Raw genomic sequence first — 21,882 nt, 5'->3', positions numbered from 1 at the left:
AGACAATCTATGTTGGTGCTGTTTGAATTGCATTGTTCAGAAGACAATATAAGGTCGGAGTTACTTTGAACTATGATAGCAAATTGTGTCTAAACTTTCAGATCTATCTATTTATGAACGATAAATGGGCATCTAGAAGAATTAATGGTTAATAGTAGACATCCAAATTTAGTACAGAGAAATTCCTCTATTATCATTTCTTATCCTTAAATTACCATATCTAAACATTTCAAAGCATTATCTATCCTATCACCCTCTTCACCATTAACCAAGGCAAGAATAAGACAAAAACATAAATACAAATAATTATACGTATCTGAAAATTAATAATGGTAAAATACCTTCATTTTTTAAATTTAAATTTCATTTTTTCTCTCCCTACTTTGTCCCCCATTTAAACAGAGGATAACAAACATCTGTTCCTCTGTCTAATCATTAGAAAGAACAAACAAAAGATGACAAAGCTAGCCAACCAAAGTGCGAATAATTTAGAAATAATTCCATTCCCCCCCCCCCCCCCCCCTTGGCATAATGTAGATTTCTGTGTCGTAAATACTAGTTTTTGATCATGACAACTACTTTATCTGGTTAAATTTTGAAAAATGCTGTAATGCGGAATTACAAAATTAAATACAGATATAAAAAAGGAAATAATTTATTACATCAAAAACAAAAAGTCCTTCTCACCGACATTCGAAATGCATAAATTAATGAAACTACAATCCATAATATTTAAATTTGATAGAAAATATAAGTACCAAATGTCTAGTCATTAAATCAAAATTACCAAAGGCAAAGTTCCAAGTAACTTAAAAGAAAAAGATAAAATGATGGTAAATAAGCCTTGTATACCGATCCACTTAGCACTTAATCTCCTTCAAGGCAGATGCAAAGTACAGGAATGTCGGATCGGTGGCACCGTCCTTGTAGTAGGCCAAGACCACGCAACTATCATCATGCATGCTCTCCCCAACAAAACTGCAACATAAGTATTTACTTAAGCACTAGCAACAAGAATTTAAAATCAAACACAGCAAACTCCATTTCGCTGAAGGTAATACTCACAATTGAAATTCTTTAAGCTTAGGGAGCAGGTATTTGGTTGCCCCCTCAATGTGTTTCTTAAACAACTCCAGTTGCTCTCCTTCAAGTTTGCTACTCAAATTCTTAATAAATTTTTTCATATAGGCAATAAATGTTTTCTTGTCATAAGTAGGTTGTTCCTACAGAGATGAAAATAACTACATTATTAAACCATCTAATAAATGACTAATATAAATTATATATAAGAAAATATACAAGAGGTACAAGGTTTGCCAAACCTGGAGTCTAAAGGTGTCAACAATATCTACAACTTTGACGGCCGAGTCATCAACACCCTCGTCCTCACCACCTTCGGCAGAAGGGTTTGCCCCAATGTCTACATCAACTGCTCCTCTAACAACCCACTGCAGATCAAAAAGAAGAAAAATATATAGATTTAACTTATACAAGTATCCAAAATATGACAAGAATGAAAAGAAACAAAATAATACAAAACAAAAAGGTTTGGGAAGTTTGGGGAAACTGTAAGTATCACATAAGCAATCATTATTAGCTTCGGACAATCATAAAAAAAATGTGAGAAAGCATCCGCAACACGCAACCAAAAATGTAAAAAAACGTGACAGAAAAATTGGATCTACGACATGGAACAAAACTTTAGCAGCATTTAATTGGAATATTACGTTTGACATGTAAACAATAAAGTTACTAGCTTCTGAAAAGCACATAATACATATTAAAAAATCACATCCGCAACATGAATCCAACCACGTCGGGAGTATTGAACTTAGAATGTTTAGTTTAACATATAAACAAGAAGTTCATTAGCTTCTGAAAAACACACAAGGAATGTAAAAAAATTGCATCCGCAACATAAAACCAATAAGCACGTCTTTGCTTAAAATAATAATACTTTTGGCATATAAACAAGAAAAATCTGCATAACAAATATGCACCCGTAACATAAAATCTGCGTAAATGCACAACAATCGACTAACCTTTCCCTCAACTTCCCACAACATTCCATTCTCAATTTCTTTGTAGCGGAAGGAGTCAGAGAGAAGCTCATCACCTACAGAAGACAGTTAACATGATCAATCCATTGATACAACTATAATATACTCAACAAAAGGTATCAAAAAACTATATTAAATTAATAATAAAATAATAAGAATCACACAAACATACCAACCAGCAAATCACAATCACTGCTAACATGACTTCCCCAAACATTCAAATCAGAATTATATATACAAACTTTAATGGTAATAAAAGTTTAAAAATAAAAAAAATCAGATTTTCTTGAATTACACACATGATGCTATTAATCAATTCAAATCGAAAAAATCATCTAGATCCAGTAATCCCAAAAAGTTCAATACTTTACCATCAAAAATAAAATCCAGAGATCTAAACACAGAAGCAAAATCAAATCTAAAAATTAAAGTTCGTTTAGTTTACCTGTGAGGAGGTCCTGGTAAACCAACATGTTTGCAGAATTTCTCTCGGATCGCTCCGACGACTGGAGGGTTTTGTGCAATGAAGGCTGGAACGGAGCGACGCGAGACAGAAGGAGTTAGCCTGATTACGCAGCTGCTATATATAGTCCAGGGTTTGTAGATTCGCGCTTTTACAATTACCAAAAAACCCTTCTCTTCATGCGCTTTATCTTTTCCATCTTTTTGAGTTGGGCTTGTAATTCGGCCCACAGAAAAATAGGCCCAATATTAAAACCAGTTCTTTTGAGCGGGAATAGATTTTGAACAGATCTTGCAGTGGCGGAGGAAGACACAGCACGATGGAAATGGAGGAAACTGTGGCTCGTGTAATCTCTGAGATAGAGGAATTCCGCGGAAGCCATGAACAACCACCGCTTTCAGAACAAACCCTAAGGGATCTTCAAATTCTCCTCAACAATTCTCTATCGGAGAGCCTCTACGATGAGCTTCCATCGAAGAATCTCTCTCCCTCTGCTCTCATCGCTCCAATTGCTTCCGCAATGGACTCTTCCCCTTCCCACCACTCTCTACTCGCTTCCGATGTCTTCCTCTCGCTCCTCCTCGCCCCAAACGCTCCCGTTTTCACCCTCTTCACTCCCATATCCTTCCTTTCCTTCCTCCGCTCCCTCCGCCGTTCCTGCAAAGCTCACTCCAACCCAGGCCCGGCTCAAGAGACCTCGCAAAACCGCAAGAGAAAGCGTGCTGGACGGATCCGTGCCAAAAATCCCCAAAACGACAACGACTCGACCGACTCCAGTTCGCAACACGACCCCAAGTTGCTCCTCCGCGTGCTGGAGAAGCTAGTCCGGGTAATGGACTTTATCCACCTGGACCGTTTTCCGGAAACTCTACGGTCGCTTGTCCAAACCATCGCCGAAATCCCCGTCACTGCGCTCGACGCGTGCGGGAACGCGGCGCAGTATAGCAAGTTGCTCAACCTGTGTTCTCGCGTGCTGAGGGAGGTTCTCAAACCTGAGCATGGGGAACCTTCCAACTCTGCCGCTGAGGTATTGAAGTCTCTCTGTCCGCTTGTTCTCATGGCGAAGTCACAGGCGCGGAGCTTTGCTCTTGAATTTGTAACAAGTCTTGGTGACCGGTGCGATGGGGTTAAGAAAGCGCTGGTTAATTTTCCGAGGTATTTGGTTAAGAAGGCGCCGGAGAGGGCCGAGCCTAGAGCCTTGGCTGTGGACTCCATCATTGAGGTTGTTAGGGCGGTGGAAGTTGAGGATCAGATTGCGTTTGTGAAGTACGTGGTGCAGATGACTCAGGGGAAGGCGAATCTTCGGCTTTTGGCGGTTGATCTTATACTGAATTTGATGACTTCTTTGAAGGATCCATTAGGTGTGGAGAGTGAAGGCAGTGAGGCGTGGGGATTGTGGTGCTTGGAGGCGTTGATGAAGAGGTGTTCTGATGTGAGTGGTGCGATCCGGGCGCGGGCTTTGTCCAGCTTGGCGCAGCTTGTGGGTTTGTTGTCCCGTGGTGAAAGGACTAGTGTGGTTTTTAAGGAGTTTTTGGGGTTTGGAAATGTTGGTGGTGAGAATGTTGAGGGTACAATGAATGATATGTTGAGGAGAAGGTGTATGGATGATAAGGCAGCTGTGAGGAAAGCCGCATTGCTTTTAGTTACTAACCTGACTTCTCTTCTCGGAGGTGCAATTGATGAAGTGGTTCTCAAGACAATGGGCATGGCTTGTTCGGATCCACTTATCAGCATGCGGAAAGCCGCTATTGCAGCTCTTTCACAGGTAGTTTATTTACTTTTCGTAAGTTATAACATGTTTTTTTTGTGTGCATGATCTATTGGACAGACACGAGAGTTTATCTTAAATTAGTGACTTGACATGAAAATTTAAGATATGAGGTATAGGCTTCATTTTACTTGAGTAGTTACGGAAGAATCTTGTCATGAGAACTGTAGGTTTTGGTTGGTGTTGTTATGTTGCTGTTAGAATAGAAAGACTACAATGCACGAATTTTCAACTCTTCATTTTCCCTCATGTTGGACAGCCTTTATGTTTTATTCTCTACCATCTATTGTTAGGTAGAGTAGATAAAATTGAGTTACATTGTTGCTTAGAAAGATGAGTTTCTTTTGTAAGGAAACAATGCTACATCCATGGAGAACGCGTATCAGTCTGTTGTGATAAGTTTGTTCCACTCGGACTATATTTTTTTTCCAAATGTAATACTTATGTCAAATTCTTAGGTATTACTTGGATGGTTCCTTAGTTTGCCCAGTGTTTTTATCGAATTCTGCCTGACATGGTTTTGGAGAATTTTATGATTGAAAATTTATTTCTATTATCTTATTAAACGTAATTTGTTGTGTATCTCACTGATCGTCCCCTAATATGTTTTTCTTGGTTCCTTTTTTCTAATATGTAAAAACTGAGAACTAATTTATGAAATTTATTTAATAAAATGTAGGCTTTCAGAACGTTCTCTTCTGAAGCAGTAATAACCGAGTGGCTACATTCAGTTCCCCGTCTGATAACGGACAATGAATCAAGCATCCAAGACGAATGTGAGAACACTTTTCAAGAACTTGTTTTGGACCGGATATCTAGAGCTGCATCTGCTTCTTCTTCATATACTGTATCTTCGCATAGAAAGATGAAAGGAAAATTTATAGACAATGAGATGGAGATGCTTTTTCCCGACGGAATTCTGTATCTCCTTAGAGAGGTTTGCAACGGGCAGGTGAGCCCTTGGGTAAAGAAAATTTGCACAAACCTGGGCAAAAAGAAACGGATGAATCAGAAAATTGTTATTGCACTGCAAAATATAATCAGGCAATCGGAATCTATCTGGCTGAGTCATTCCATGCCTATTGAAAAGTGGACTGCTCCGCCAGGTGCTTGGTTTCTTTTGTCAGAGGTGTCAACATTCCTTTCAAAAGCAGTAGACTGGGGTTTTCTTCATCATCATTGGCAGCTTCTTGATAAACATGAAGTGGAAGGTGAGTTCAAAAGCCCAATTGCACGAAAAGAATCATCTGAAGAAGAAAGCACAGAATGCAATACTGTTGCCTGGGCTAGTGACCGAGTTTTCCTCTTACAAACAATTTCTAATGTTTCTGTGGAGCTGCCCCCTGAACCCGCAGCTGATTTAGCTCATAACTTGCTCAAACGAGTTCAAGCATTCAACATGCACTCAACGGAGGTAATCATTGCATGGTATTAATGACTGAATTCGATACTGGCTTCTAAAAAATTGCCTCTTGTGTCATTTTAAAATGATTATCTGGATGTAAATCAAGACATTTTCATCCACCAGATTTAAAATTTATTAATGAATACCCTGGATTCTTTTCCTTATTATCATATTTTTCTTCATATATTGTAATTTCTCAACACTTATAATATATTTTGGTATCAAATCTCTTTATGATGGTAATTTCTTGTGGACTAGACTGGACTGACAGTTGCCTTAAAACTAACACTTCTGCATGGTCTTAACTGTGTAAATATCATTCTGAGTTCTATTTTCATGTCCTATCTTTGTTCTACTTACACTCCTAGCCCCACAATGAAAAAAACTGAAAACTCTTTATACAGCATTTTCATTGAATAAAGAAATATTAGTTCCATGATTATCTTAGTTTCTTGTGCAATTAGCCAAGCTATCTTACTTGTATATGGAACAGCGCTGGCATAATAGATTTATTAATAGTAAATGGAACTACTATTTTCATTGAAAAAATTAGTTGGTAACCGAATTAATAAATCTGGACAAGTTAAACTCAGGTGGGGAGGCAGAACAGAATGGTAATGGTTCAGGTTGACGCTATGTAAATCATATAGTTAAAAAGTATACCATATTGAATTGTTAATTTTTCTTGATAGGTTGACGCTCATTTAAAAGCACTAAAAACATTATGCAAGCGGAAAGCTTCAAATCTCGAAGAGGCAGAATCATTAATCTTGAAATGGATCGACCAAGTTCTCGCCAGGGCTTCTGCAATAATAGAAAAATTCATTTCAGATAATTCAGAAAAAAATGCGGAAGGAAGCTTCTTCACTCCTCCCAGAAGTGGGACTAGGAAAGGCAGGAAATCAGTAGCAATTTCCAAGGCATTGTCTAAAGCAGTTACAGCGATTTATACAGTTGGGTCTCTGGCTATTGTTTGCCCATCTGCTGATATGGGCAATGTAGTTCCCCTAATGCATACCATCATTACTTCTGGGAGTTCTGGTCATAAATTAAATAACCTACCTGGCCCTTCAACTTCGTTACAACATGAAGCTCCTTCTTTTTATATTCAAGGGTGGCTTTCCATGGGCAAGCTTTGCCTTGCTGATGGGAAGCTAGCCAAGAATTATATTCCTCTGTTTGTACAGGTAGTTCCTGTTGCATTGATGTTTATGTTATGCCTCATTGACTATTATATTTTTTTCTCACTTCTCAATATATTGTCTGTTACAAAATACATATACGTAGGAGCTTGAAAAGAGCGAATCTGCAGCACTTCGCAACAACATTGTGGTCATGATGGCAGATTTTTGTGTCCGGTACACCGCACTTGTTGATTGGTAAGCTTCTTTTTACTGCCTTTACGTGACTTTGAATTTGAAAGGGTATAGTATTGTAGGTTTTTTTTGTTCATTATGGTAAACACGTAGCACACTGTACACTACGCAAAGGAGTAATTTTTGTATTGAGCTGGGGGAGAGGTCCAAAGTATTTAAATTTTATTATATACATACATACATACGTGTGTGTGTGTATATATATATATATATATATATATATATTTGTAAATATTCTTCTTGTTATTCTAATCTGTTTTCATGGAAGTTATCAGTTACATAACAAAGATCACAAGGTGCCTCTTAGATCCTTGTGAACTCGTGAGAAGGCAAACATTCATATTGCTATCCAGATTGTTGCAGGTATTTTTTGAGTCAAATAATTTTAATTTATGGCTTGTTTTCCTTTATCTCTTCTAAACGGGAAGGGGAGTAATAGTATTATTTATTTGCTAAAACATATTTTCTCTTTTGTCTAGAGGGACTATGTGAAATGGAGAGGAGTGCTATTTCTTCGGTTCCTTTTGTCACTTGTTGACGAATCAGAAAAGATAAGACGGCTAGCGGATTTTCTTTTTGGAAATATTTTGAAAGGTGTGAAGCTTGATAGTTACGTTTGCAGTGATATAATTTGATTTAATATCTTTGTCATTGGACTTTAGCTGTTTTGTTTCTTTCAACAGTCAAGTCTCCACTTTTAGCATACAATAGTTTTGTCGAGGCTGTCTTTGTACTGAACGATTGTCATGCCCATAATGGACACCGTGAGTCCCATGGGTCACGAAAGGAAAGTCAAAGTTTTTCCATCAGGTAATGGAACCCCGAATTAGCAATTGGCAACACAGCTATTTATTTCAGATTATATATTCATATCAAGTATGTATTGTTTACAGGGGTACTGATGAAGAGCCAAGGTCCAAAAGGATGCACATTTATGTCTCTTTACTGAAACAAATGGCTCCGGAGCATCTTCTAGCAACCTTTGCCAAGTTATGTGCAGAAATTCTAGCTGCAGCTTCTGATGGTATGCTCAATATAGAAGATGCAACTGCACAGTCTGTTCTAGAGGTATTAATATGTACCAGCTGTGGTCTCCGGGTTGTCATTAATGCTAAGCATATGTGTGTGTGTGAACTCTTGGTAATGCGAATGTATTGGAATAGGAAAGAAGCCAGCAGTGCCTTTACTATGGTCTTATTTCATGTGTGATTTATGTTCTAACTCTAACATTAATTGTGGGATCAGGATGCTTTTGGAATTCTTGGCTGTAAAGAGATACGCATTCCATCTACTCGAGCATCATCAGAGTCAGCAGACATAGAGGAAGAAGGAGACAATGGATCTGCAGCTAGAGGAAAGGCCGTAACTCAGGCAGTCAAGAAGAGCCTTATCCAAAATACAGTCCCCATCTTCATAGAATTAAAACGTCTGTTGGAAACCAAGAATAGTCCCCTGATAGGTTCTCTCATGGAGTGCCTCCGGATTATTCTAAAGGACTACAAGAATGAGATTGACGACATATTGGTTGCTGATAAACAGCTGCAGAAAGAGCTTATTTATGATATTAAAAAATATGAAGCTGCAAAAGCTAAAGCAACAGTTGCTGAAGCCGTGGTTGGAACCAAGCCAAAATCAGGTTCAAATCAATCACCTGATGGTTCTAAGAGCCTGACCAAGACACAAGGACAAGCAGTTGGACAAAGTATGGCAAGTGAAAAGCTTCCAAGTGATTCAAAAGTCGCTTCAGCAATGGCAGATGCTGCAGCTGCAGCAACAGCTCGTTCTGTGCTCAGGGAAATAAACAAGGGAACGGGTACACCACCTCTTCGTTCTTGTAGTGTTCCTAAAGTCAAGTCTCGTACTGGTATGTTTAATTCCAAAGATGTGAATCGCAGGGATGCCATACAATCTGTAAGGAAAAAACAGTCTTTCGATTCTGATGAAGAAAACTAACATAAACATTTATTCTAGATTTTAGCATACCAAAATCGCATTTATATGCGACATTGCACCATGAAAGATCAGTCTTTTCAGACAAATATGTTAATGTAAATATGATGAGAACTTTATAATAACTGTTCAGACAAAAGAAATTTTCTTTGTTAATAAAAGTTAAGAATGCAAAATAATAACCAATTAAGGATATGATACTTTATTGTTAGCTGTACGTATTTCTTTCAGGTCCTTAAATTTTCAAATATAATTCTTATTTGTTATTTTTTAGATTTTGATATATTTTAATTCTTAAATTTTACGTAATTGTTTTTAATTTAATTATATTATATGTTTTGGACGTATCAAATTTCTTTTATATTAAGATTTGAATGTTTATATCATTTAACATGTTTTTGTTTTAATTTTAGTTAAAACATATATTTCATATATAAAAAAAGATTAATATAATTGGATTAAAATAGTTATATTTATTAATTTTTTAAGTTTAAAAATTAAAATATAGCAAAATTTTGTATAGGACAAATTTCAATTTGGTTTTAAAATTAAAAGAATTTTGTATTAAAATTAAAAGGTTAAAAATATATTTATCTCATTTCTTTATTTATGTAAAATTAAATCACAGGGAAATATAGCCAACATGAGATTCCTTATAGGAGGATCATATGGTCACTGAAAGTGACTTTAAGTAAATGATAATTTCTCATGTAAACGTTTACTCTCAAGTGACATTGAATCTCTCTATCTATTAAGTTTCCTCTTGGGAGACTAGATTTGATGTAATATGCATTGGCAACATATTCATTTAATATTATAAATTTAATTTCGTCATCACATTAGTTTCCTAATAATAAAATCACAATTTCATAAACCAAAAGGCTGATAAGCAGAAGAAGAAAACATTACAAAAAAACCTCTTACATTTAATTTTTTTTGTCCGTGTGCTCTTTAAAATGCCAATCCTGTTATGAAATAAAATTAAGCGTGTCGTTGGGTCATTGTAGCCACAACAGATATGCCTTCATGAAATAACATTTAAATGAGACACTGTTACAAAACAACCACACCAATCATACAACACCCAACATTCACAACCTATACTTGTCATGTAGTACCTAACTCCACACCCACAAAAGCAACTAAAACTCACAGAGCATAATAATAATACATAAATAATAAATAATAAATTTTAATATATTATTATAGTTATTACGACAATATATTATTAAATAATTGATATTTTGATAATATTTTTTTTATAATATTTTAACATCATTTACTACATATGTTAATAATTTGAAATGCAAACTTAATCATAGTCAATTATTTATACATAAAAGTAGAAATAACTCCCCGTATCAATCAATTATCACACAATCCGAGCACTAGTGAGATAAAATTGATTATTTCAATTAATCGTACCAAATTTATAATAAATTATTCACATCAAAGTTATCTACAATCAAGCCTCTCAACAACTTCAATCAAATTATTAATCATTATCAAAACACTGTCAATAATTACATAAAAATTCTCTTACAAAATTTTACTATGATAAAATTAACCATACTTGCTCGAATAATTAAAAAAAAAATTGAAAATGTATTTGCAGTGAGTGAGATGTTATAAATGACTTATCAGTGTAAAACGAAAAATTCTTCCAAAAAAAAAAGTTTTGGTATAACAGATTCTCCTTCAGTTCGTGATTATAATTGCCGAGCAAACAACACAATCTCCCCAGAAAATTTACAAATCACAGCAACGTTTAATGTCTGTCGATCTTAATTTATTGTAATTAGGTTTTGCTCAATCAATTTCATTCAGCATGTGCTACTGTTCCACTCAAATTCCGAGTTAGTAAGGGAAGTAGCTGTTTCCGCAATGGAAGGTAACAAGGACGAAGCATTGCGCTGCGTTCGGATCGCCGAGGAAGCAATCGCGTCGGGGAACAAAGACCGCGCCGTGAAATTCCTCAGAATCGCTAAGCGGCTAAACCGCGATTTGCCGATTCAATCATTGCTACAGAAGTGCGAGGGTCTTGATTCTCAGTCCTCCGCCACTGCCGCTCATGGCGCGCAGGCTACTGGTACTTCTTCGCGGGGAGAACGTTTGAACGGGGAGAGGAGTCACGTGAGTTACACGGAGGAGAACGTTCGGTTGATTAGGGAAATCAAAGGAAAGAGCGACTACTACGCGATTCTTGGATTGGAGAAGAGCTGCTCCGTCGAAGAGATTCGGAAAGCGTATCGGAAGCTATCACTGAAGGTTCATCCCGATAAGAACAAAGCGCCCGGCTCAGAAGACGCGTTCAAGAAAGTCTCGAAGGCTTTCAAGTGTTTGAGCGATGACGGTTCTAGAAGGATGTATGACCAGACCGGAACCGTCGATGATTTCGACCACGGCGAGGTGAACGCTTACCGGCGGAGGCGGAGAAGGACGACGACGGCAACCACGACGCGTGATTTCTTTGAAGACGAGTTCGATCCCGACGAAATATTTAGGGCTTTCTTCGGACACTCCGATGTGTTTGGGAGGAACCATGTTTTCAGGCCCCGCGGCATGGGGAATCCCCATAGGACTGAGGTTAACGATGGATCGGGAGGGAGGCATCACAATGTTATGCTTCTGATTCAGCTTTTGCCGCTTTTGATTATTATTGTTCTCGCGTACTTGCCGTTTTCTGAGCCTGAGTATTCCTTGCACAAGCATTACAACTACCAGATTCCGAAAACGACTGAGCTGCACGGGGTGCAGTTCTTTGTGAAATCGCAGGAGTTTGAAGGGAATTATCCGGTGGGGAGTGATGCTCGTGTGGCGGTTGAGGAAAGTGTGCTAAAGGATTACAGGAGTATGCTTCGGAGATACTGTCAGGTGGAGATGCAGAGACGGAGTTGGAATAGGAATCTGCCTACTCCTCACTGTGATAAGCTGCAGAACTTTGCAGTCATGGCATGAAGGTAACTGTTTTGTCTATTCACATTGTTTCGGTCAAGGAGTTAATCGGATTAGGTTAGTTTTTCATGGGTTGGAATGTGTTTATTTATCACTGTTTTTTATCGGATTATGATTGTTTTGAACTTACAAGCGGTTTGGATAAATTCATTCATATGGTGTGTTACTGGTTGCAAGAATCATTGGAACTGCGAGAGAAGTTTTGTGAGGATGAGATAAGAGGAAATAACTTTATTGCTTGCGGTCCAGGGTTCCTAGCTTTGTTTTGCATTGATTTATAGGGTGTGGTGAACTTTCTTGCGTGTTGATTTGGCTATTTTATTGCTCTGAATTAAAACTCTAATTATCTAATTAGGTTATATGCTCGTGAAGTGGTATTCAAATTAAGCTTTAAATACTGGGGTTCGTTAGACAATCTAGATTTGTTAGGGTGCATCTATTAAATGAGTTGCTCATGTATGCCTTCAACTATAGTACTGGTTTAGTTTGCTTGTTGAAAAAATAAGTTAACCAGAGTAATGCCTTCTCCCCCTGCTTGCTTTCTGTTAGAAACTGTTTAGCACTGATTCAATGGGAAATGAAATGAAATTGAGAGGAAAGAAATGGTGAAGAAATATAAAGGAATAAGGAAGTGAAGGGAAAGACATAAGAAATTAATAAAAAAAAAAGACTATTTCACTTTTTTTTAAAAGTGTCTAGTAAGAAATGTCTTGTAACCAACAGAAACAAGGTATATTTGGGCATGCGGAACTGCAACAAGAAATCCATGTACACAGTTTTACGACCTAGGGCAGGACTATATCTTCCAGAAATTAAGCACCGCAATGCATAGTTACATACATGGGAAGAAAACATGAAATTCCTGCACGTATTCAACCCAGTTAATCTTGAATTATTCACGAGGACCAATAGTATTCATGACTGATGAGTATTTCAGAGAAAAAGTTGGGAGCCACAGATGACAGGACCAACAATCAGCGCTTGTTGGGTGAGTCAGAAGCAACAAACACAACATTTTCAATCAGCGCCTGCATGAATTTGTCAAGGTATCAAATTATCACTCAAAACTCAAAAATTGTCCAAATAAATGAAAGTGGGCACCCAAAGCAACGTAGAACAAACAGTGAATATTCCCAAGCCAGTTATGCACGAATTCAATCTGGGTTATCCAAATAGTCCAAAATTTTATGTCCTGGCACCATAGGAAACAAAAAGTGAACCGCCATACAAGAATTCAACATGGGGGTATCAATCAAAATCCATAATTTTCCAGATTAAACAACTTGGAACAAAAAAGGCTATTTTTTAATATAAATTCATAGAAAATAATGCGAAAGAACTAATTTACGATCACCAAACTTTACTTTTGCTCCCCTTTACCCTTATAAGTATATCCCCCCATACTGGTTCAATTGTGCATGATCAGAGGGCCAAGAGCCTGGTGTACGTGGGAGAGTCCTCTTCCTCTGTTTATTCTTATTATCCCTATTCAGCCTGTCCATTTTACAGAGCTTCCTCCAAAGTGAGGTGGAGGGGGGATTCGAATTTTTGTGCCCAAATTGGCAAGATACATAAGAGGCTTTTGCTTTGGATTCAATTATCAACACTAAAGAAGGGCAGGGAAGGGATAGAGAAGCTACTGTTGATAGATTTCCTCTTGTTTCATAACTTGGTTGGGAGGAAAGGCAAATAGGTGAGAGTTTTTTTTTTATCGGCAAAGAGAGAAATATATTGATAATTGAGGTACAATGGGTAGTCAACCCATATACAAATCAGATGTTGTTATAGAGTTCTGATACAATGCATAGGGTAAAAAGACCAGTCAGGGAAAGAGAAAGAAAACCCCCCATCAGATTGGAGATAACTAGGACCATGAACTGAAAATAACAAAATTAACAACTAAACTCTTATTTGGTATCTCCACTCTAAACACTTCTGTCCAAAACATACTATTGAACGTTTTATATTTATCTTTTCTTCATGGTTGTGTTGAGTTGTCAATTATCATTCCAATTCTAATTTATCACCGTCATGCTCTTCTTTTTATAATTATACTGTTTATAGTTCCTTGACAAGCCACGCCAGATGCAAATTCTCATCCCTGCCCCTTCTCAACAAAAGTAATAAGAACGAATTAAAATCTTCATATCATATTATATATTTAAAGTAGGGTCTTTAATACATTGTTCAAAATGGCTGTATTTCCTTTAGCACCTTTTGATGTACTTTTTCTCTGTTCTTTTCTGTTGTGTCCTTTCCTTGCAGCTTAAGTTACAGCAACAGTAATTTTTTCATGGCTTAAGGAAGTATTGTGTCCCTTGCTGAGTTTTTGTGCTCATTTTATTTTTCAGGATATCTAATATATCCGTGGGAGTGGCTCTTATTATAGGCTGTATCCTAACTGAGTAGCTTCCAGTCTATTGCTGTACACTTCTTCCTGTGCGAAGTCTCTGATGAATGTGCTTAAGCATGTGTTTGTATTGTTTGAGGGATATATGGATGCGCTTATCTATTATGCTATATGCGATTATTAATGACGCATAACAAGTCAGCATATAATTACACCAGTCAAAGTCATAAAAGTATCATCAGTGTTGGACATTTATATACAAGCTCAAGACCCGAGTTTTCTGAGCTACTTGAGGGTAAGAGGTTATTTATAGTTGTAGGCGTATATGTGATAAAGGAAACCAACATATTGCTTCATTAAGGCGAATTTCTATTTCGCCAATTAAGGAAGTCTTGCAATCATCTGATTGAATTTGATTTTGACCAGGTTTGTGAATTTTCCTTTTCTCTCTGCTAAGAGTATTTGTTTTGTGTGTGATTGGTTATGAAATGTGGGACTCCGGTAATGCCATTTCACTGTAAAAAAATTGCCAAAATAATAATTTAATGCCTCTTACTTACTGATAGATTCAACCAGTATTAAAGAACCAACAAGACAAGTTTTTGGTAGATTTTTATTAGAACAGTACTGTTTCAGCCAATGTGGTCGAAGACAGTAAAACATCAATCATAGAAGGACTTTCGAGTTGTCCTCAACTCGCTCAGCCCCTTACATCCTAGGAAAACAACAACCTTTTTCCCTCCCCCGATACTGATTATTTAAAAATAGGCAGTTTACATGGATAAAAACAGAACATTTACAGGAGGTTATAGCTGTCATATTCAGTTGTACCTCTTATCCCTACTCCTATATGCAAAGGTTGAGACGTGGGCATTGCAGTTATAGCGGGTTTAAGTAAGGACACGTGGAATAGTGGGTGGATGCGGTTGTGTGCAGGAAGGACCAGTTTATAAGCAACTTGGCCAATTGGTTCCAGAATTTGTTAAGGTCCATAGAACCGCAGACCTAATTTCTCATTGGGTCGTTTAGCTAGCGACTTGAATCTACAACGTTGTATTTTGAGAAACACCCAGTCACCCACTTGATAGGTAACATATCTCCTATGTTTATTGGCTTGAAGTTTGGTCTGTTCTTGAGCCCTGCATAAGTTGTACTTCAAGTCCTTCAAAACTGTGTCTCTCTCCTCTTGTAATTGATTTACACTGGCAACTTTAGAAGGAATAGTTGCCCCTTTCAAAACCAGTGGGGGGTCACGGCCATATAGAGCTTTAAAAGATGTCATTTTGGATGACACATTGTAATTAGTGTTAGACCAAAATTCAGTCCATGGTAACCAAGTAGGCCAAATCTTAGGGTGAGACCCTGTCATACAACTTAAGTACGTTTCTACACAATGGTTAACCACTTCTGTTTGGTCATCCATCTGTAGATGGTATGCTGCGCTGTATTTCAACTTTGTGCCTGTCTGTTTAAATAGTTCCTTTCAAAATTGTCTTAAAAACAGCTGGTCTCTATCTGAAATGATTGTGGAAGGAAACCCGTGCAGCCTAACCACTTCTTTGATAAAAACCACATCCGCAGCAGTGTAAGGATGTGATAATGCAAAAAATGGGCATACTTAGTGAGTCTGTCTACCACTACAAAGATGGTATCCTTCCCATTAGCTTTAGTGGGAGCTAGCATTTCACTTTTATTCCTCTGCCAGGTTTCACACTGCATCACAAATGCCTTAATGTCTTTTCTCATACCTTCCCAATGCAGCGCTCCTGCAATTCGTTTGAGAATGCGAAAATAGCCACTATGTCCTCCTAGAGGAGATTCATGCAACTCTTGAATTATAGTGGGAATTCTACTATAATGTTTAGGCAAAACCAGTTTGTCGTGGTAATATAGCCGTCCTTTCTGGAGTTCATAAAGGCTATGAGCTGTAGGATTTACCAGCAAGTCCTCCATAACGGCACTCATCTTCACATTCTTTTGAATCTTCCATCCCTAACCAGCCTTCAACATATCTCCAATCAACCTCTCAAACTCATTTTTCTGATTGTGGGAATACTTATAGGGTCTAAGGTTAGGGATGGAAGCTCCATCCTTTAATCTGAAATACCTCTCCAATCGATTTGTCCATCCATAAGCCTCCTCGTCTGTAAAAATTGGAATGTCTAATTTCCTCCATCTTGAGGAGGATGCTGCGTGCTCCTGAACTTGCTCTCTGCTCCCTCCATTGCTTTTGTTAATGCCAGAATTATTGTCAGACGTAATCTTTGCTTCTGACATTTGCTCCACCACCACAGTTAGCCCACGAATCATGTCTTCCAAGCGTCGAAACCTCCCACTATATTCATTTTCCTGGCAGTTACGACCTTGAACCAGTTCTTGCATCATCTTTTTGACAGTATCCATGCGTGATTCCATTCTGGTATGCACCATACCCTAACGTGCGTCTTCCATAAAATCAAGATCGTGCTCTAGATACCAAATCAACCAGTATTAAAGAACCAACAAGACAAGTTCTTGTTAGAGTTTTATTAGAACAGCATTGTTTCTGCCAATGTGGTAGAAGACAGTAAAACATCAAACACAGAAGGACTTTCGAGTTGTCATCAACTCCCTCAACCCTTTACTTCCTTGGAAAACAACAACCTTTTTCCCTCCCCCTACATTGATCATTTAAAAATAGGCAGTTTACATGAAAAAAAACAGTTTACAAGAATAAAAACAGAACATTTACCGGAGGTTATAACTGTCATATTCAGTTATACCTATCATCTCTCCTCCTATAAACAATTCCAAACCTATCACTTACTCGTACAGTTTCAATTTCGTGCACTTCCCGTTTCTGAATCTCTTTTCAATATATGAAACTTTCAAGTGATTAGGATGTGAAAAATAGGACGCCTTTTGATTTTATCCCATTATTTTACCCCACCCGTCGTTTTGGATTTGAATAATCCAACGTAGTTGGACTTCAAATCTTCAAACACATTTTCACGTTTACTTTTTCTAGTTCCATGTTGCTAAAAATTTGTACGCTTCGTGGCTCATTAATTGGTATTCTATTATCTAACACAGTATTGACACATTGTAGTTTTATACTATTTCTAGTTTTTGTTTTCCGGTCACTTTCTTGCATGGTCAACAACTTGTTTATACCAACTGTTTTTTTGAAACTCGTTTAAATTCTGTCCTTTTGGTTTTTTTTAATGGTAAATAATTGATTGCGAGGAAAGGCAATGCCCAGATATGGGAAGGGGAGGCTTGGCTAAGTAACGGTAAAGCACCTTAGACAGTTCAGGTCTATTAGTGTACACAACCCAAACCTCAGGATAGTGTTGTAAGATTTCATATGATCTGTTTAATTTTTTTTAGACAAATATTTGTCTAATGTTTCACATGAATACAAGAATGATAATCGCTTGGGTGATGAATATATTATAAGATGGAAATCCAATGTGTCTATGCTTGTTTTCTTGGGTACATCAGCGAATAGTTTATGTAATAACAACCTTCCTATTGAGCTACTGTAGAAGTTATTGAGAAATAAACAACATGCACATGGGTATATATTGTTTGGAGGTGGGAAGATTGTGGCATTTTTCTTTTTGGGTTGCGGGATTGTGGGCTTGTTTTTGCGTTTTCTGCTATCTATTGTATGAAGAATATTCTTTTTGCCCCTTTGTTGATGCTTGGCATAACTCTTGATTTGAGAGACAAATAGTGTACTTGGATTTATCTTAAATGCAACTAATAGTTGCTTTTACATTGTCTCTGATGTGGTCCCCAAATAGAAAACTAAGCAACACGCATTTTTTTTTTCGTAACTGCGCAGAACTGCCCCATGAAAATGTGCAAAATTGATTTAGTATAAAATGATCTGGAAACTCTTTACTTTATTTGAAGACATTTAATGGTCAACGTCAAAAAGTTATGGTTTTTTTTGGCATCTAATAAGAGTGCTCTGTTTCTTTCTGCAAATAAAGAAGAGAGGGGTCGACATGAAAGCTGAAATATAGTATAGGGAAGGGCAGAAAGCAAAGAAAAGCATGATAAAAAGCTTGTGAGGTGAACAGTAAAAAAGTTAGAGGAAGGCATCACCGACACGAGATCTGAGGTTCACCACCATTCTCTCTGCAACTTTTTTCATTTCCATATTCAAATAGACACACCCACTTTTGTTTGCCCCCTCTTCAAACATATCTCTACTTCACTTTTCTTCCAACATATCCATAAAAATAATTACTATTATCTTTCATTTTTTAAATTATAAATTAGATATAAAGTACAAATGAGAATATAAAAGAACAATAAAATTGACAAATAAAAAAAGATGGCAAAATTAATCTCTGTGCTACTGTAACGGCAATAAATAAATGTATTTCCATAAATGGTAGGCCTAACTTTTCATTTATATTAAAATAAAAATTATGAGAATTAAAATATGATGGAAGTTACAGAGTTTGATATCGGTCCTACTAGGAGTGTTTAACAGGTTAATGTGGTATGTTTAACTTCAGTGTGACTTTGACCTGTTAATAAAAATATGAGTTTAATTCACATATAAGAGATTTATATCATTTTTAACCAAAAACTTTAAAACAATAAATTTATAAAAAAAAATATATGAAGTTTAGCATTTTCATTTTTACTTTAAGATTTTAAGACTTAAATTAAGAGTAGATATTCCAATACTTGTTAAATGTATTAATTACCTCCAAAACGTAAATAAAGTTATACTTCAATTAAACATATCTACTAAACATAATTTAAGAGTAAAAAATATATTAAATTATACAATGTCAAAAAAACAAGATCAATTTTCTCCATTAATAATTAATGAAAACACATGTACGTAGCTATTCACTTTTTTATGATGAAAAAATTATTATCATTATCATTATAAAAGTAAATTTAGGTAATTTTTACAATTTTATTATAGATAATGTTTACTTTTTTAGATAATGTTTAGTATAAATAGTTATTTTAGTTCAAAAGAATATTTAAATTTTTGAAAAAACAATCAAATAGAGAAAAAAGGACTAAATTTTGAAAATAAAATAATAACTTAAAATAGTAAAATTGGTAAATCAATTATTTTGATTAAAAAAACTTAAAAGGCAAAATTGAAAATAAAATGTGTACTTAAAAAAGAGAGAATATTTTTTATATAATAGTATAATTATAAAAGTAAATTTAAATAATTTTTAAAATATTATTGTAGGTAACGTTTAATTATTTTTATAGATGATTTTTTTATTATAATAGTTATTTTAGTTTTAAAAATAGTTACATTTTAGGAAGAAAAACATATTGAAAAAAAAAACGAAAAAAATACTTAAAGGATACGATCGAAAAGAAAATGTGTATATCAAAGAAGAAATATCTTTATATACTAGTATAAATGTACCTACTTGATCCATTATTACAATTAATTGTATATGTTAAATTGTCTAAATAAGTCCAATAGTTAAGAATGCAAATATAAAATCTAGATATATTTTAAGCACCCTGAAATAAAATAAAAATATATATAATATTTAATTTATATATGATAATATGGGATATATGATAGAAACATAATTCATTGATAATATTTATATATTAATATACATTTTATATCTACAGACCTAAAAAAACGATAAATATATGTCATTATAATCCATCTTTATTAATTTTAATCACAAATATTCAATTAAAATCCCTTATCAATTTAAACATCGAAGAGTTTTTATAAATAATTTTTTTTCCTTTCTAGGATTCAAAATAGATAAATAATTCAGTCAATCCAGCTGAGAAATTACTCGGTCAAAACAAATAATTTCTTATTTTAATATAATTGGTTGTTCTATATTTTCATCTTTACAGTATATTGATTATATTTACTACATAATACATAAATAATAAATTTCAATATATTGATTATATTTAATACGACTATATATATTATTATTATGTAAATTGCTCTAAAGTTCAAATATTAAACTACGCAAAGTTAGATAAAAGCACACAGTATTAATAATTTGGAATACAAACTTAATTATAGTCAATTATTTCTACATAAAATAGAATTAACTAACCCATCAGTCAATTATCACACAATATGAGCACTAGTGAGCTAAAATTGACTTAGATAGCAAACCCACCAAGTTATCCACAATAAAGCTTCTCAACAACTTCAATGAATCGATCTTAAGTTATTGTAATCAGGTTTTGCTCAATCAATTTCATTCAGCATCATTAATCATTTCAACGGGGAGATGATGAGTCACGCGAATTACACGGAGAATAACGTTCGGTTGATTAGGGAAATCGAAGGAAAGAGCGACTACTACGCGATTCTTGGATTGGAGAAGAGCTGCTCCGTCGAAGAGATTCGGAAAGCGTATCGGGAGCTCTCGCTGAAGGTTCATCCCGATAAGAACAAAGCGCGGGGCTCACAAGACGCGTTCAATAAAATCTCGGAGGCTTACAAGAGTTTGAAGGATGCCCATTCTAGAAGCACGCATGACCAGACCAACGGGCCGAGGCAGAGGAGGACCAGTCCTCCTCCTCGGCCCAACAGTCCTCTTCCTCGGCCCAGCGGCATGGAGAATCCCAAAAGGAGTCAGGTTAACGATTTTGTGCTTCTGGTTCTGCTTCTGCCGCTGTTGATGGTTATTCTGGTGGCGTGCTCGCCGTTTCTGAGCAGAGTATTCCTTGCTCTGATTTAAAACTCTAATTATCTAATTCGGTATTGAAATTAAGGTTTAAATAGCGGGGTTGGTTTGACAATCTAGATTTGTTAGGGTGCATCTATTAAATACTTCAACTATAGTACTGGTTTATTTAGTGGATCTAATAGCAATATTTAAAAATTGGCATAAAGATGTTTGTATTTATGGTGCGTGTGTGGAATGGAAGGAAGGAAGTCGTGTTAGATTTGCATGTGCTTAAAAGGAGGAAAAGAGAGAAGAATGTGAAGAAATTAATTAGGTGGACAAAAGAGAAGAAGACATATTGAATGCTGCGTTGTGCCATTAATTGCCTCCAATTTCCTCCTTCTTTCATCCATTTCTCTTTTTCAAGTTTTAGTTTTATATTTCAAAATATTCACGTGTTAGAATTTTAAAGTAAACTAATTGAAACAGTCTTTTTTACTTCATTCTTAAAAAAAAATTAAGATTATTTTTATATTTATTTTATTTCTAGTTAGTATAAAATCTCTAACTTATAACTTCTACTACGTTGAGATCATATATATTTTTAGACATTAACAGTAATTTTTTTACCTATATATGATAGTAAATAGATTTAACAAATAACAAAATTTTCTAACATTTGTGTTAAATGACTATAATATTATATTAAAAAATTAATTTTAAATTTAATTCAATTTACAAAATTAGTTTATAAAATTAAATTTATATCCATAATAAGACTTAAATCAAATTAAAAAATAAAAAATTTATTTACTAATAAAACAATTGATCTTAATTTTATTTAATTTTTCTTTTAATTTTTTGAGACCTAAAATAATTAGTACTGAAAAAAAATTTAAGATTTTTTTTTTCAGAAATCT

At 35.5% G+C, this 21,882-nt stretch overlaps 4 protein-coding genes across 5 annotated transcripts; 3 read left to right on the top strand and 1 right to left on the bottom strand.

Annotated features, from left to right (window-relative positions):
• Window positions 1-639: 639 nt before the first annotated feature.
• Window positions 640-2,664, bottom strand: LOC108321071 (translationally-controlled tumor protein homolog). Its single transcript, XM_017552715.2, has 5 exons — window positions 2,506-2,664; window positions 2,043-2,116; window positions 1,323-1,448; window positions 1,066-1,223; window positions 640-978 (listed from the first exon to the last, which is right to left on the bottom strand). Exons 1-5 carry the CDS (start codon window positions 2,531-2,533, stop codon window positions 861-863), a joined length of 504 nt encoding a protein of 167 aa, XP_017408204.1. The 5' UTR covers window positions 2,534-2,664; the 3' UTR covers window positions 640-860.
• LOC108321153 (uncharacterized) lies at window positions 2,662-9,190 on the top strand. Its single transcript, XM_017552820.2, has 9 exons — window positions 2,662-4,288; window positions 4,971-5,705; window positions 6,389-6,883; window positions 6,984-7,075; window positions 7,348-7,435; window positions 7,552-7,666; window positions 7,756-7,882; window positions 7,966-8,140; window positions 8,318-9,190. Exons 1-9 carry the CDS (start codon window positions 2,843-2,845, stop codon window positions 9,023-9,025), a joined length of 3,981 nt encoding a protein of 1,326 aa, XP_017408309.1. The 5' UTR covers window positions 2,662-2,842; the 3' UTR covers window positions 9,026-9,190.
• A 1,491-nt stretch (window positions 9,191-10,681) lies between these two features.
• On the top strand, window positions 10,682-14,752 carry LOC108321137 (chaperone protein dnaJ 49). Of its 2 annotated transcripts, XR_008248476.1 has the most exons (3): window positions 10,682-11,982; window positions 12,915-13,023; window positions 14,329-14,752. XR_008248476.1 is itself a non-coding variant. In XM_017552794.2 (2 exons), the coding sequence occupies exon 1, from the start codon at window positions 10,907-10,909 to the stop codon at window positions 11,978-11,980; it is 1,074 nt and encodes a 357-aa protein (XP_017408283.1). In that variant the 5' UTR covers window positions 10,683-10,906; the 3' UTR covers window positions 11,981-11,982; window positions 14,329-14,752. The 2 variants fall into 2 exon arrangements, 1 of the variants encoding a protein (XP_017408283.1); XM_017552794.2 differs by lacking the exon at window positions 12,915-13,023 and having other exon boundaries at window positions 10,683-11,982.
• A 5,829-nt stretch (window positions 14,753-20,581) lies between these two features.
• LOC108321066 (chaperone protein dnaJ 49) lies at window positions 20,582-21,034 on the top strand. Its single transcript, XM_017552709.1, has one exon. It carries the CDS (start codon window positions 20,582-20,584, stop codon window positions 21,032-21,034), a length of 453 nt encoding a protein of 150 aa, XP_017408198.1.
• Window positions 21,035-21,882: the final 848 nt, after the last annotated feature.

This window comes from Vigna angularis, chromosome 4 (assembly GCF_016808095.1).
Source record: "Vigna angularis cultivar LongXiaoDou No.4 chromosome 4, ASM1680809v1, whole genome shotgun sequence".
Classification (NCBI taxonomy): Eukaryota; Viridiplantae; Streptophyta; class Magnoliopsida; order Fabales; family Fabaceae; genus Vigna; species Vigna angularis.
Note: the sequence above shows the minus strand (reverse complement) of the source record. Positions and strands in the feature narration are given on the sequence as shown.